Raw genomic sequence first — 17,357 nt, 5'->3', positions numbered from 1 at the left:
GCGCCTTTTGGTCCTGTTCGGGGGGTGCCTGCCGGTTCGGTTCCCGCTGACAGGACGTGAGGCGCCGTGGCGGGCAGGGAGGCCGCCCTCCTCCACAGCCGGCGGCTGGAGATGAGCGTCCCCCTCAGCCCCCTTCCTGCCGCTCCTGCTCGGGAGGACTCTTAGCCGCTTTTTAGCCGCCTTTTAGCCGCTGAGCGCGGCCGGCGGCCGAGGAGCGGCGGCCGCCCCGCCGCGGGGCTCCCGCCTGAGGCGCCCTGAGGGGAGCGGCGGCACCCGCCCGCCGCGGGGAGGGGGCGAGGCGGGGCTGCCCGCGCGCGCCGTGCGGTTGCCATGCCAACACAGCGGGGCGCGCGGCGGGCTCCCCGGTGCCGGCCGGCCGCTGGCCCCGCCCGCGCCGCCGCCCTCGCGGCCCCGCCGCACTACAGCTCCCGGCAGCCCTCGCGCCGCGCCGTGACTCGGCTGGGGCGACGGCGGCGCGGGCCGGGATGGAGTGAGGGGGCGAGCGGCGGAGAGAGCGCAGCCCACCGAGCCCCGGCCCCCGCCCCCTGTCTCTCTCTGGCCCGGGCCTATGCGGCCCCCCAGAGACCATGGGATCCAGGATCAAGTGAGTGCCCCCCGGAGCCCTCCAGCCCCGCTTGCAGGCCCTCAGGAAAGCGGGAGGGCTCCGGAGAGCGAGAAGGGGACTTCCCCGCCCTCCTGCCAGCTCCCTGTGAGGCCGCGCGGGCGAGACCCCGGCCGAGCCTACAGGCCTCGGGCTGGGGCGAGACAGAGGGGGAGAAAGAAGGGGGAGGAGTGCCTCCCGCCCCCCGGGCCAGCTGGCGGGCCGGGGAGGGCGGAGGCGGCAGGCAGAGGGCCCCGGGCCGTCCAGCCCCAACTCGGCGGCAGGACCCCGGGGCGGGGAGCTCCCCCGCCCCCGGCCCTGAGGAGGGGAGGGGAGTGCCGTTTCCCGCCCTCGAGCCCGCACCCGGTCCGGTGTCTGCTCTCTTTCTCCCCGACGTCCCTTCTCCGTGTGGCAGCGCACAGGGCCAGGCTGTGAGGGCAGTTTGAATTTTATCGGTGCAGGCCTTGGGAGGGCTGGGGCTGCTGGAGCGGGAAAGTCTTCGTTGCCAGCACTGGTGACGTCTGTTTTGGGGGTGTGGTGGTGAGAGAGTTCAAAGCCTCCTTGCCTAGGCTGGAGGGTGCTAAAGGGAAGGTGGATAGTCTGGCTGTGATCTCGTGAAAGTGCGTTAGCAAGGGGGTTCGGGGGAAGGAGAAGAGTGGTGCAAGTGATTGATGTGTTGGGCCTGCAGCTCCATGCCCTCAATATTTTTTTAATTTTCACAAAACTGGGGGTTGATTTATTGGTAAGCCCTGTTGGTATGTTTGGTATTGTCACATTAAAGATCTCAGTTCATTCATGTGCCATTCCAGGCAAATTCAATTCCTCTGAGACAGGTAGAGGTGTAATAAAGCTATCACCAAGCAGGGAGTGCTGACATCTTTGTGCATGAAAGTGTGGCAGAGTGGAGAGATCCAGTTAGATTGTATTTTATTCAGCAGTTTCAGTAGGTGCTGTTGAGCAATTGCTTTTCCTTCTTGAACACAGTGTTCTTCAAGATTACATGTGGCTTTAACTTTTCACCTCTATTGTTTAACTTGAATATGAGACTGGAGGAGATGTAGTTCGTAGTGTCCTTAGTGTGATGACACATCTTCACGTTCCCAAGCCCGTAGGCTGAATAGACATAAATGTGTGTCTATCCAGCCAGGTGTTTTAGGAAAATGTAAGTGGATAACGAGCGCTTGTAATGATAGCGCTGAGGTGACTGGCTGGTTCCAGAAAGCAGCCTTCCTTCTTTGAGAGATACTGTGGGGATATTTTTTGCACTTTTTTGGCATATGGGTTCTCAACAGTTGCTACAAAAAAAATCAAAGTCTGAGAAACTAGTTAAACTCTTAGCTTACATTCAAATACAAGTGGAATCTAAAATTGTTACTATTTTGACAGCAGAGCAGGCTATATCTGTAACTTGCACCTTCGGATCTTGCAATGGTCACCCTTGCTTGGGTCACTTCAAGGTTATGATCTGAAATGACTTCTTATGATGACCTTATCTTAAATCTATTAAAAGGCTGGTACTCACTTAAAATGTAGTTTCTTTTGTGTACATACTGAGTCTACAAGCTGTGTTTACCATCTTGGGGTTTTTGATTGCTAATTTGTTCTATAATGGCTTTGTCTACACTTTGCTGAATGTGAATGTAATGACTCAGATGAGACGCTTCAGCTGGAAGCCTCACTGGTATCAGTAAGGAGATGTAGCAGCTAGCATTATTTATTACAGCCAATGGACTTTAGGACTTTTTCTGTGCAAAGTCTTTCAGTGTGAACGTGTCTTTCAAGATTACAGACAAAGCCCATGTCTTTCTCTGTCACCAGGAAAACACAGGTGATAAGCCCATGTAAGCATTACTTTTCATTCCTCTTGGACTTTGTGAGAATGCATTTTGTCCGTTGTGTGATTAAGCAACTTTGCCTTGAACAACAATGAAGAAATTGCTTTTTTCCACTTTGGACAGAACACTGTGCCCAAGTAGAGTAAGGATGAAATTTCAAAAACAATCTTGAAATATATAAAGAATAAGAGATCCTATCTGAGTAAGAGGCTGCTCTTCTGAGCTGGATGTTTAATCCAGCAAAGATTTTCAAGTTGATGAGTAGCTCCATTATTGGGGCAGGTGGGAGTGTGAATGAGAAAACTATTTAATAATTGGGTATACTGAGGCATGCCTGCTTTAGTGGTGTCACCAATATGTGTTGGGGCCCTAGCAAAAATCCAGTAGTCAGATCTCCTGCTTCTTGCTGTAGATTGATAATTATCAGGGATATTAAACTCCTTGTCACGTGATCACTTGCACACACTGTGATATACTCTGCATGAAACCTGGACATATGTGTGAGTTATATTTTTGATGGATGTATAGTAATGAGTCATTTGAGTGAAAGATTGCTTAGAGGAAATTACCAGTAGCTGCATAAGACTGAAGTGAAAGAAATCAAGAAGTTGCCAGCAATCCTGTAAGCTTTTGGCTTGTGTATAGCTGCAGGCGAAAAAAAGGTAACTTGAGTATTGGGTTACGCTGTTGGGTTAAGCTTTGTGTTGGAGCATGTCATATGGTACGTGCAAGGCACTCTGTGCCAGCGAGGCAATGCAAAATAGGAATCTAGTTGACCTGGCTGCTATCACTTCTTGGTAGCCTTCAGTACTCAAGACATTACAAGAGAGTAAGGTTTGGGTTTTTTTAAAAAATAATGTGTCAATATCAATCTGTTCAACAGAATTGCATTGCACCGTAAAAAAACTTGGCGTGTTCCTTTCCAGAGGTGGTTGTATTTCAGTGATGACAGAAGAGATCCCTAATATTAATCTGGGAATGCTTTCAGATGTCTAACATAAAGTTTGCTATATCCTGAAATGTAATGTTATCTACCTAGGGAATACCAGGCAGAAAAAGTTAAATATATGGAAATTAATGAGGGTTTGAGGTGCAATTTCTGAATTGAGTTAGCAATTACAGATTTCTGCTAATAATTTTTTTCTGCAAGAGTTGAGCAACTAAGTCTTTTTGTTACAAGACAACTAATTATCAAACGGTGTCAGGCTCCTCTCTTATGCCTCAATTTTTAAGTAGAATAACACTTTCTGTCATAAGTGCTATTAAATTTTCCTACATGTAGAAAAAATGCTCCTGACAGAATTGAAATAGGCTTTAGATATGTAAGGTGTGTACTTCCATACATACAGCTTTGGAGAAGGACTTTATTTAATTTTATTCTGCACAAATCTCTTGCAGTTTGGTAAAAACTAATAATTTTGATTGTTAAATAAGGTATTTATCTACTTTTTAAATATTATATTACTTCAGTGTAAAACTGAATTTCTTATGGACTGCTTTGATACTCAAGCTATTTCTACATCAGAGAGATTTGAAGTAATTCCTACAACTAGCATTAATCACAAAAGCATTGTTTTCTCATAGACCTCCTTCCTAAATTTCTATTTACAAAAAAGTATTGCATTTCCTTCTGAAATCATCCAGTTATCAAATAAATGGGGTACTATGTATTTTTGGGCATACGTGTCCTATGTATTTTTTTTATTGCATCTGTATGTTCACTTGATAACTGACCCTGGGTCTTTAAGTGATCACTGGGAGAAAAGAAAACTTTGTGTGTGTATGTTTAAGGTTATAATGCTACGGATGATTTCAGTGGGTTGAGGTTTCAATACAATGCACAGGTGGCATTAGATGTCTGCAGGGTAGTTTAATAGTCATAAAAATGGACTGCAAAATATACATATTATAATGCATGTTTATGCTATATTTGCAAACTGTATGAAGTCTCATAGTGACTTGTTTCTTTAGTTCCACTGAAAAGTTATAAAATACTCAGAATTCAGCAATGACTTCATTCTCATACTGAGGTGTTAGCTTGTTGAATGCAGCCTTTAATACTAAATTTCTGACTTGGCAAAGCTACTTTAATTTCACTGTTCGTAGAAATAAGTGGACGTTTGTCATGGAATATTAAAATACAAAATGTGATGTCTTTTTGTCTGAAAGTTTTGGTAGGTAGTATGTGCTCTTGCCAGCTGTATTATACAGTGTTTTCACTAAAGAATTTGAACACAGACTCTAACATAATACTAAAAAGGTGTTTGTTATTTTATCCATTAGCTGTAAAAAGATTATAAAATTTATAAACTTCTAATTAAGGAAACAGGGTGCTAAAAATAAAGACAAACAAGGAGGGTAAGATAAGGCTGCACAGCAATATATATGAAAGGAAAAATACATTTCTGGTGTTATGTGGATATAATTTCATCCTCATCCTGTATCATGATTGTAGCAATGTAGCTAAGAATCTCAATATTTGAAGCAGATTATGTGCAGCAACTCTAAGTAGCACAGAGAGAATTACTCAAGTTTGTTTTATACTGCAAAATAATAGTTGATTTGTTGATTTTAGATTTCTTGTAACTTATTAATGTAGTTTTCTGAAAAATGACTACTTAAGACAAATCAGTTGGGAACTGGTGGCAAATTAATTTAACATTAATTGAATTGTGAACCATTGTTGCTCCTGAGAGGTGCTCTGTAAAACTGTAGAGTGTGATCCTATGCTACTGTTGATTTAAATAGGTGTGGAGTTTGGCTTAGAGCCACTTGAGTTACACTAAGTGGGCCTGTGGCATGGTTAGAAATATTTCATTTAATCCCTTTTAATGTTAAAGTAGGATTAAAAATAATAGAAATTTTCTGAAGAGTAGGCTGAATGCCTTGACATGGTTATATGTTTGGTTTGAGATGCTGGGTAAGATAAGTTTAATTTTTAAAATTGTTATTCAGGTAGGAATCTTAACATATATATACATATATGGGGTTTGTAATTATTTTCATCCTTAGCTGTAAGGGAGCTAACAAAATTCACAAGTTAATTATACCTGAACAATTTTCTAATGTTAGATAGTTTACATTAACACATAGGAGACAATATTATCACTTTACAAGCAGCCATAAATTTAGAACAGTAATTATGCAATTTTGATTCTTGGTTTTAACCAGAAAGTCTACGAATAAAATGTCATGTGTTCAGACTTAAAAGAATCCTTATTTCAGTAAGTAAACAATTACAATCTAACGTGTGATTCTCTTTAACCCCAAAAAATTTTGGAGTAGCTAAAATTGTTAGAATCAGGAATTTAACTCAAAATATGCTTTCTTATATAATCACCTGCTTCCTTTACATGCTCCTTACGAAATGTAATTCCAGAGCTTCGCTTAGGGAAGTTACATTAGTAAGAACTGAAAATGTACACTAAATGTTTGGGTTTTTTTAAGTCTTATATCATTAACTTTTTACTTTTATTACTGGTATATTTATAACTCTGGAGCAGAATAAGTCTGTTTCCTCAAGCTTCATTTACATTTTGTACCTGAATTTGGTATAATTTTTTACTATTGCACCTATTTCGTTGTTTCGCATGCATCTGGCAGCTTTCTGGATTTGAGGCTCTGGAGTCTCATGAGGTGAAACCTTGTGCATTTGTGATATTCTTCAGCATGGCCTTTTTTTGACAAAGAGAAATATTTTGACAGGTATTAAAGAGGGCAACTGTCTTCATCCTAAATACAGCCTCTTAAGTTTTCCAGTAATGACTGCATAAAATGACTTTGCATCCTCTTGACTGCAGCTTCTTTTTTTTTTTTTCCTTTTTCCTGAGCAAATAGGTGTCATTAAATTGAACTCAAGGGTCACAGTAATGAAAATGTGAATCTGGGTTGTTTGTCCCATGTTGGACAATGTGACTGTTGTCAGTTTGGTGAAAAGAGTATTCAGGATTTTTTTTTTTTCTGAAAAAAATCCCTGTATTTAGCACGTAGGTGATTTACTTTCTCATTTGAAAGTAAAGGTGAAATAAAAAGAACTTGCTTTTGCAAGTTGCGCATGTAATGAAAATTACTATTGTGGCCAAGAACTGAAGTAAGTGTTGCTTCTCTTTCTGAGTAGCATTCTGAAAAGTGATATAAAAGGCATGGTTTTATTTTTCTGGGAAAGTACTGAATGATAGGCCTGTGATATTTTAGTATCTAGAAATACAGTCTAGTCACAACAGTTGGATTGACTTAAGGGTTCTGTGTGCTTAATTTCTATTGTTTTGATTCTTTTTTTCTCTATAGAAGTTTGTTAGACACCCTGTTCGTACTAACTCATCCGAGCTTCAGTCATACCTTGTTATGTACTAGTAAGGCAGAAAGATCTGATGTGAAATCATCACAGACTATAAACCAAGAAATCTAGTTTATTGTTGTTATCATTGTAACGTATGCATTCTTAGAACCCTTTTTGACTGAGTAGTTGAAAGCACACTTGAAAAAAAATTCTCAATGTGCTAAATACTTTTTTTTTTCTTTCAGACAAAATCCGGAAACTACCTTTGAAGTGTATGCAGAAGTAACCTATTCAGGAATCAGTTGCATTGGGAAAGGTACTGTTTTGCACTGTAATTCTACCTATTTGTTGGCTAAAACTATTCTTAAGAACCATGTATTGTGAGATAATGAGGTATATGTACTATTATGCTGTTCTACCTTTTAAAGATATCTTAATCACTGGTTCTGCAGAATCTTTTACAGTTAGGACTAATAATGAGAAATTCTTGCCTCCATCCCTGATTGTGGGCAATTTTCTGATTTCTTTGTTTTGCCTTTTTTGTCTTTTAAAATAGAAGTAACTCTTACTTCATTAAGTTGAAAAAGTAAATGCGTTTTCAGATTTGTATTTGCTGGTCATATAAGGAATGGGTAAAAATACTCTAAAACTTCTTATGTGGAATTTATTTTTACTTCTTCTTTCTTACTTGTCTACAGAAGTATTTTTATCTGTTCCCAGAATTCTTGCTTTGATCAAATGATTTTATCTAGAAATAAGGCATGAACACAGTTTATTATTTGGTTAACTATTTGTACCAAACATTGTTATCAAGCCATAATTATACAAGTATTTTTCTATAATATTATTTCTGACAAGTATTCCTGTGTTTATGCTGGAGAAGTCCCATAACTGCTGAAACCAACATGTAAGAATATGTGTGAATTTTTGATTGCACTTTTTTCTAAACCTGAGGAACTTGATCAAGTAAGCAGGAAGAGCAAAGGTTGAAATTTGTAATCCCAGAATTTAGTTCAAGATATTGTTTTGTGAGATCGGTCTCTACAATGTTACAAAAAAGAGGGATGTAAAAATTAAATAATTACGATTAGTCAACATATACAGAAGTAATAATTCTTTTCTCTTTTATGAAATGAGCATGTGTGTATTGTATATATGGTATAATGAACCAATAGAAAGTACTTTTATGTTTTATTGACTGGAAAGCCACTTATCTCCTTTTATATCTGTATTTGTAACAATCAGCAAAAGTCAAATAGCTGCAACTCTTTCCTTTACTGCCAAAGCCTCCGTAGGAATTGTAACTGGAATACAGTTTTGGCTTGTCCTACTGCTATATGCCATCACGACTATTTGATGTAACTGCAGGAGCCCTTTTAATAACTAGTCTTTGTTTCTGCACATCTGACCTGGATTCTAGTGCCAGAAAATCTGAACGAATTTGACCATAAACATTACATTGTACAGTACTAGTGTCTGGGTATAATCTTCTCTTTGAAGTTTGTTTGCATCCCCCTGGAGGGATTAATTCCCTGCTGTGGGAAGGTGGGTTAAAAAGCACGGAAACTACTTTACAGGTTTTTAATTGGAGAATTTAGTATACATTTTGTTCTATAAACCAACTGATTCTGTGGGAGTTTCACTTAGTTGTGTTTTTAGGTTTGTTGTATGCACTTGTAGGTGCAAAATCTTCAGAAATTGTTTTTAGTGAATAAAAAAAAATTAACTGTTTTTACAACTCATATATTCTGAAGTTATTAATTCTCTCTGAATAATCTTTTAAAACATTTTTCCAAACCAATTTTTTTGTATTTAAGAGGTGTCCTTTATTCTCAGAAGTCTTAATATTCTGTCCTTCTGTTCTAAACGAAGGTGGTTGTTTGGTTCTCCGCAATGTCAACTGTATTTAACAGCTATGCTGTATCCCAGGCAAATCACCATTCTAGAAATATAGACCTAGAGACCTCCACATAGTCTTTTCTACTTCTTGGCTAGCTGTTCTATGCCAGAAGACCAAGAATATATATCAAGTTTGTTTTGGTTTTTTTTTTTTTGCTGTCAGGGAATGTATGTTACATGGCAAGGAGCAGTTACACCTTTTTTACATTTTGCTTTTCTTAACAGTATAAGGAGCAAATTATCAGGCCTGTTTAAAAAGACTATTTCTTCCTGTATAATGGAGCCCAAAATTAACTAAGACAACTGTTTTTGAAGTTTGTGTGTAGTTATAATAGTGCTATTGATCACTTAAAATGCTCTTAATTCTTATATCAATCTTCTGACATGGTCTTGAGGAGAATGAATCGCTCCAAAGCTATAACAGACCTAGTGTGGGAGATTGTCTGGCTTGTGGGATGGTAAAACATGCCTCTATTTTGTTTTATTCAAAAGTTTGTGTAGCAAAGGGTGTTTTCCATATGACTGTTAAATATCGCCTGCAATTAAAAACTTTAATATATTTCATAGTTCACTTGCATCTTGCTGAAATAGGAGATACTGGCTTGTGTTATTAACTACTGACAGATAATTGTACATTCAAGTAGCTTTATTGCTCATGTAATTGTTAACAGTCTTGCGTTAAATGTTTATTTGGTTAATAACTTTTGAAATGAATGAAAGCAACGTTATCCATTGACTATCATATAGAAGGCTCCCTCTTAGTTACCAAGACAGTTGACTGTAGAAGGAAAAAATCTGTTCTGGGCTCCAAGAAAGACATCAATAAACTGGAACAAGGTCAATGGAGGGCCACCAAGATGGTGAGTGAGCTAGGGCACTTGCACTGTGAGGAGAAATTGAGAGTGCTGGGCTTGTTCAGCCTGGAGAAGACTTCAGGGAACCTGAATAGCAGCCTTCCACACCTATGAGGAGTTCATCAAGATGAGATATCCAGGCTTTTCACAGCGGTGCATGGCAGGAGGACAAGAGGCAATGACATAAACTGAATCAAGAGGCGTTCTAACTGAATATCATGTTCACGTGTTCGCCATGAGGACGGTCAAGTATTTGACCAGGTCACTCAGAGAGGTTGTGCAATCTTCATCCTTGGAGGTTTTCAAGACCTGACTGGGTCACAGCCTGAACAACCTGCTCTGACCTCACACCTGGCCCTTCTTTGAGAGGAGGTTGGACTAGAGACCTCCCGAGGTCCCTTCCAGCCTGAATTATCCTGTGACCCTAAGATGTGATTACTAGAAACGTAAGCTTCAGAAACATCTGGCGGATGTTTTGTACTCTTAAGGTATGAAGAGAAAACTTCATCAAAACTAAGGAAATTGGAGAAGCAAACATTGTTTTATTCCAATCCAGGAAGAACTCTGCCAAACCACAATGAAATGAGTGTACTGAGAAAGGAAATGATTACTGGATCATCTCAGCTGTGGTCTCTCTGTCCTTTCCCCTCTAGATTGTTTAGAACTAATGATCATCTCTGCTCAGTATTGGTGATTCGCTTATTTCTGGCACATGAAGTCTTTGGTATGTTATACAATTCCAGCATTCAGTTGTATCCAAAAGCTGTGTTTGTGCTTTTCTTTGTTAGATTCATAGATCTTATTTGGCGACTTACAGATTTTTCTTACTAGGTCACTTTATGTAAATGTGATATCTTTGTTTTGAGAACTGTGAAGCAAGATAGCTGCAACTGTGACTAGCAACATTAAGATGTGTATTTGTTACTAAGAAGATATTTCCTTAAGAGAAGACAATTACCAAACCATTTTTTGGCCTTCTGATTGTGATTTCTGTGGAAGCTGGGAATTCTCCTTAGCTAATTGAATCTAAGTTAGTGTGTGGTGTTTGGTTTTTTTTTTTTTAAAGAACATTTAACTTCCTAAAATTGAATGAAAATTCAAAACTGCTTTTATCTTAACTTTTATCTTAACTTTGTTTTTTTACTTTTTTATTTGGGCTGTCTAGAATTCAGAATTTCTTCACTTAATACTTCAATGATGCATTCATTCATGTTGTACTTTTCAGTTTCATCAAATAGCACTGTTCTCTTGTCCATACCCTCTTCTGATAAAACATTGATGCCATCTCACCAAAAGCCTAGGGCAGTAAAACAGAATAGAAAGAATAGAGTCTGCATCTTTACAGTGACAGTACAGGGGAGTTACCTAGTGAGAAACCTGTGTTGCATGTGTCAAGTAGAAGTATGTCAAGCATGGGAACTTTGCAAGTCTAGCGCTTCTCACCAACTGCCACACACTTACTTTCAGGAAGACAGGAGAAAGTAGTCATGGTTTTATTTAAAAAAATGGATTATTATTATAGGGAAAATATTGACTAAAACTTATAGTCTTAATAATTTGATTCTTTCCTTTGTAGTATCAGGTAAGTACTGGGTAATGACTGTGACTCAGAGGAGAAGACGCAGTTCCAAGGCTGGTACAGAGCCTGGCTAATAGGCTGACTTAGGTTAAATGGTCATAACAAGTGCCTTTTGTGCAGTGCTGTAATTGGGATGGAGTAAGATGCTAGTACTGTACAGATGGGTGCAACAAAGCCAACTCTTGGACGAGTATGGCTGGTAACTTTGGCTTTCAACCATTCCAGGTGAACAGAGAGATTGTTAGGACTTAAAAAAATTTGGTTACTAAGACAAATTCTAATTCACATATAAGGCTTTAATATAAGGCCTATGTGTGGGGTTTGTGTCTTTGCCTTTATGCATTTTAGTGCTGTGTAGTTCTGACAGTAGAATTTCTAACTTTCCTTATCACTTATATCTAAGGAGGCCATCAGCCTCACTAAATCCAGGTGTATTGCTTTTAAAAAAAACACAACCAAACAACAAGTTTTTAGATTTATCATGATTATTTTAGAGGTTTCACTGATAAGAGTTAACCTTGCTTCAGGAATTAAATAAAATAGAGCCTCAAAAATCATAGATGGGGGGAATAATAATACAGCCTATTGCCCAGCAGATACCAGTAATATATTCTGGACATCATCTATAATTGCATTAGTTTTGCCTTTCTGCTGTGATACTTAAATAATTTAAGTATGACTTGGGAGAAAGAGTAGATATATGTTTTAGTTGACATTAATTATTATAGCACTTCTGAACACTACATGCAAGGTTTAAAGTCTACCATTGTTTTTGTTAGCATACTGCTTTATGTTATGTTTTACTGTTCACCCTAGTTCAAGAAAAATCTTTAAAACAAAACTTTGTTTTCAGTGCTTTTTATACTCAATGATACCAAAATCTTTGCAGCAGAGGATGTCTGTGCTGTTTGTTTCATCGCTGATGTAGCTGGTGCTTCTCAAACTCAAGAAGCTAAAAGGGTACCCATTTAGATCTTAGCTGGACGTGCTAAGTTCTCTGGTGTTAGAGCAGTGTGTGTTCCATAAAATAGCACATTCCTAAGCAAATAATGTTGGATGTTCTAAACTGAAGCTACAGATGACAGTTTTAACTTATTTTAATAAGTTTTGATGATAAGTCTGTGTCTTTGGTGCATGATCTTCTCTCATTCATTGCAATTGTTACATGCGGTGGATAATTTGAGAGTTAAATAGATGCTTTGTATGAAATACTACTATTTTACTGGATTTCTTTTCCCATTTTTAAACTTCATGTAAAGGAAGGGAAAATGCATTTTATGAGATTGTGAAGTCCTTCTATTGGAGGGCTTGCATATTTGTCATGGCATCTCCTAATAGTAACACTTCACAGAAATCGAGGTAGTAAATTACAAAGAACTTGTATTGTTTCTTTTACAAGTTATAACTGCTTAAGTGAGCTTAAGCACTTCTAGAAAGTCAGTTCTATACTATTGCCATATTGTATGCTTGCAAGTAGAGTGAAGTGCATTGGAACTGCGGTTTTGTTTTTTTTTTTTTCTTTAAACCTCAGCTAAAAGATTGGCTTGGATTTTTTGAGATGCAGAAGTGGAAAGAATCTACTAGCAATTTTAGTTTAAATACCTCTGTAAAGAAAGTGAAAACATACTAACTACTTAAGAAATCTCTCTTTTAATTTTCAAAGCACGTTATGATCTTAAAACTGCTGCAGATCATTCATCAGAAATATGATGTGACAAATTTAAGGATCTTACTGGACCTCGGCCAAAGATCCTCTCTTGTTAGACGGGGCTGTGAGGAGAATTGTAGTCTAACTGTCAAACTGTTCATGTAGAAAAAGAGAATTTGTTAGTCTAAAGTAACCCATCAAAATAGTCTCTAAAGTACGAACATTTGAAAGTAAATGCTCACAAGAGTAAGACACCCTCCCTACACCCCTGTCTGGGAGGACGTATCATGCTTTTGTATGGGGGTTTTGTGTTCTCGCCAAAGCAGACATTACAAAAGTATGTCAAATCTATAGCTTTGCCATGTAGTGTGCCAAAAGGCCTTTCTCTCCAAGGACCTCATCTTTCATCTTTTTGTGAGTGTAGCATAAATTCTTGCTGTGTGTTCAAGGAAAAAGCTAAAATGGTTTAGTACAGCTAAAGGATTTCTTTCCCTTTTTTTTTTTTTTTTTTTTAAAAACCGTGGTAAGTTAGAAGCCTAAATGCGATAGCATGGACAAAGTGTAAGTGTGTTAGAGTTTAACAAATGTTCACTGGATTGGTAAAGGAAATGTAGTTTATACTACTTCTTTTATGACAGAATTTAAAAGGTCTTGCTGTAAGACTTGCCATGTGCTTCTTTCTTTTCTCGCAAACATACCACTAAGTTGAAAAGGGAGATGAATCTTAGAAGGAAACTATTAACTCTGAGGGAGTTTATCATTGTTTGAGAGAAAGGATGAAATTTGCATTTGAATTGGCTCTGAGAGTAGCATGTACTACTAATCTTGTTCCTACTAGAAGCTCGTGAGTAGTTTAAGTACTTCCTTCTTTACTTTTCATGTTCTAGCCTTGTGTTGTAATAGCTCTTTCCCTCCCCCACTTCCCAGTAGATCACAAATGTTATAACTTAAACTAATCAAAGTCCTTAACTCTACTGGGAGAAGTCATGATGTGCTTGGGCCCTAAAATTATTCTACAGTTGTCACTATGGTTTCCATGATAGGAGTTTCACAGGTAGAGAGATGTAGCAGGTTTCTGCCTCTGCAAAATAGACATACTGTTACTCCTTATCATTATCTTTTTATCATATGTTGTAGTTTTAGATAGTAGAGCAGTACCTCCCATGGACATGAAGTTATTTTCTTGAACATAAGGGAAGTTACTGGGGTAGGATTAAGTTAAGAGGTGGTCATTCAAAAGTTTGTAAACCTCACTCGTGCATCTCTTGGAGCAACCTTTATTTTTTAAGGTGAAAACATTTTGTTGGTTGAAGTTTGCCTGTTCTGTATTGAGAAATAGATAACATACTGAAGGTTTAGGAATAATAAAGGAAGTGCAAAATTCGGGTCTTTTTCCATTAAATAAGGGCTTTCTGTTGAACATGTGCTGTAATTCAGGTATCACAAGTTTTCCTATCCCATCTTTATGGTGTTATGTTGCTACACCTAACTTCCTAAAGCAGGATTGGAAAAGTAACCAAATCTAAGTAGATAGCTAGTATTTGGGAATTCTAATTCTCCTAAGCGGCTGCTTTGTTTTTCTGTTTCCATTTGATTGTTTTTCTTCTAAGTGCAAACAAGGTGGAAGATTTTCACAAAGAACTTACTAGGACTGCAATGTCCAGATCAAGTAAGTAGCACTGTCTGAACTGTTTTGTTTGAAGACAGTTCACAGTTTGGCTTTTGCAGTATAAATGAAATAAATAACTCAATTTGAAGAGAAACTCACTTTGTGGAAAAATGTTAGAATCTGTCATATTGCAAGTCGTCATAAATTTTATCACGTTTTTTAGGTGTGTTCTTAGTTGATGATACTAGATTTAATAAAACGCCAGAATGTTAATATCAAGTATAACTGAATGTCCTTCCATTTCTATAAGTTATTTTGTGGGAAGAGATCTGTTTGTCCTTTTTGCTTCATGCTTTAACTACTGTCTACAGTCTTTTCTATTTCACAAGTATTTACTAGTCTGCACTATATTGCTACTGCTGGCACTGTTTAACTAGACAGAAAAATTCAGCACAGAAAGTCTCACTCAGAAGACTTTAAACTCTTTTGTTGATTTATATTTTTTTAAAGGAGCTTGACATCTTCATCAAGTTCACAGTGGGCCTGCTTTGTTTGCTTTCTCTTGAATGCTTGATAAGATTTTTCTTCTATTGTTTTGTGCAGCAAGGACAGAACTTGCCATGGCTGAGGTGGTTTTTTTGTAAATCCACAATATGGTCATTGTCTGCTGCTGAATAATTGTGACTGCTTTTTGTACAACTAGAACTAAGGCTTTGGCTGTGAACAGATTCCTTCTTAGCGTGAAAAGAGACTAATCCATGTAAATACAGCCCCAAAATAAAGCTTTACAGAAAAAGGGAAAGGCTGCTAAGCAGGAGGGCAGAGGTCAGCAATTTAACCTTTAACCTAACAAATAAGAAGCATGAAAGTTCCCGAATTGGTTTACAAAGGCAAGCTCCTGTGATCTGTCAGTTTTTCTTTTCATGATAGAGTTGGGTGAGAAAACTGACTGACAGCTAGTGCCTTTTTAACTGCAGGTTGAAATTAACTGCTAAACTGAAACTTTTTTAGGGAGGTTTTTTAGCGATTTTAACAAATTATTTTCATTCACTAGCTGTACTTACAGTTTTCCTTGACTTTATAGAGGAGTTTGAGTGGTTGTTCTTTTTAAAGAGTTCTTGAGAGACTCAATTTAGATACCAAATACTGCTGAAACATTTAATATTTCAGCACTTGAAGCATTTAAGACTTTGATGAAGCACTTGTTGCAATTAACTCTGTTAATGTGCTCCTTTAAGAGTAGGGCTGTTATTCCAATAACTGCAAAGAGATTGTACTTTCAATAGAGTCAAAAAGTTGTTGTTACAGGGTGTGTGTGTGATTTTATTTAAGGGAGTAATTTTAACTTTGGTTCATTCTCAGTCACAAAATTTTCCAGGGTGGTTTGTTTTTGTTTGTCCTTATTTAATCACAACAGGTAATCTCATTAATGAGTGTTAACGTTTGCTTAAAGCTTAATGCATCTGGAATCAGCTGTTACTCTAGATATAGACATTTCTGTAAAGAACTTTTAATTAGTGTGTCATTCAGATGAAAAAGAAACAAAGAAGTAATGACTTTAAAGTAGACTCCCTGTAGATTAAGAATGGCGATTTGGGTTTTTTTTTGCCTAATGTTGTGAGCACTGTCCCAGAAGTGACTGACATTTGGTCCATCCACACTTGTACTGATGCTTCCTCCGGTATCTTCAATAGAAATATTGGAGTTTAGAAACTGTGTCCGTGTTTAGTCTGTTGCCACGTAGATCAGTAACTCTACCCACAGCACTACTATAAGTTTAACATGCAAGCAAAGCAAATTTGGTAAAGCAAAAGATGAACTGGATTTATTTTTATTACTGGTTCTTTTTGTTTTAGGTAGTTCCTTGCAAAAAGAGAATGTAAACTCTAATACAAAAAGAGGCCTATCAGAGTGCCCGAGGCAGTATTGGTCTGCTTCTCTTTGGTATCATATTTTTTTGTCATGAACAAAAAGAGACATTGTCAGGTTTTCTTGTGATTTTTTTTTTTGTTGGTTTTGGTATTTTTTTTTTCTTTAAGATTGAAATAAAGTTAGAAAGAAAGATGATTTGAGGTTAAATTATTATCAAATAAGTGTAAAATTAATTAAAGACTACTGTTTTACTTCAGCAAAAGTACCTGGTTGTAAAAAACCAAACCCAACCCAAACCAAATCTCAAACCCTCCTTTTGTGCTACTGGAGACAAGGCTGATCCTGCAGCGTACTACGTGCAGTGCTGTAGCATGCTGATTCGCAGGGGAGGGCCAGTGTGTGGCACGCTTCCCTGTAGCAGTGGTTGTGAATAACAGGGGTAAGACACATTTTAATCACAAAGAACCGTATTATGTTCTTTAATATCCTAACATACTCATTATCTGTGAACAAGGTATATTGCCTGCTCTCCACTGGATTCCATCGTTGGAGAGGGAAGAAGGAATGGTAAGGGAATGCTGCTGAATCCTGAATGTTTTCTAATTTGATGAACTAACTAGTAAAACCAAATGATGCATACTATAGATAGTCAAATAATATAAGACCATGTAGAAGTACCCTGTAGAACATCATAATCTGGGTGGAAAGCACCACCGTTAAAAGATGAGGAGCAGGAGTGAAAGGTCCTGTCTACTGTGCCAAAAATGTGTGGTCTGCCCCAGACTTCATCAACTATTACAGTACATACAGCTAAGGAAGGAATGGAGGGGGAAAAAAAAAAAAAAAAAGACCTTTCAGTGAATACTTTTAAAGCACTATCTTGGATATTGTAGCCAAAAGAATTTCCACACTTAGAATTTGTGTTAGGATTTTAAATGGTGGAAACTCGCAACTCCCATTGCATTCTACTGGGATTAACTGAATCCCATCTTTAGTTCCTTTGAAGAGTCATTTATGTTGAAACTACATAGTTATGAATATAAGTAGTGGTAACATTACCTTTTTTTTTAATTGATTCTTACATCATTTTATCTCTTAAGTAAATAATTACTCTTCATTTATGTCTAGTTGACCTGTAAGATACTTTTGAGATCCTTGATCTTCTGTTCCAAAAATTCTGA

At 38.1% G+C, this 17,357-nt stretch overlaps 1 protein-coding gene across 5 annotated transcripts in view; it reads left to right on the top strand.

Moving 5' to 3' along the window:
* The first annotated feature begins 456 nt into the window (after window positions 1–456).
* Window positions 457–17,357, top strand: part of DENND1A (DENN domain containing 1A) — a 217,702-nt gene continuing 200,801 nt past the window's right edge. For all 5 annotated transcript variants that reach the window (XM_087752734.1, XM_087752732.1, XM_087752731.1 and 2 more), the window contains exons 1-2: window positions 457–604; window positions 6,961–7,031. In XM_087752734.1, coding sequence (XP_087608860.1) covers window positions 588–604; window positions 6,961–7,031 — 88 coding nt within the window. In that variant the 5' untranslated portion in view covers window positions 457–587. The remainder of the gene's footprint in view (window positions 605–6,960; window positions 7,032–17,357) is intronic.

Source organism: Nipponia nippon, unplaced genomic scaffold (assembly GCF_047370975.1).
Source record: "Nipponia nippon isolate SJK-2023a ecotype South Korea unplaced genomic scaffold, ASM4737097v1 scaffold_16, whole genome shotgun sequence".
Lineage (NCBI taxonomy): Eukaryota > Metazoa > Chordata > Aves > Pelecaniformes > Threskiornithidae > Nipponia > Nipponia nippon.
The sequence above is the reverse complement of the archived record's forward strand: the minus strand, read 5'-3'. Positions and strand labels throughout refer to the sequence as shown.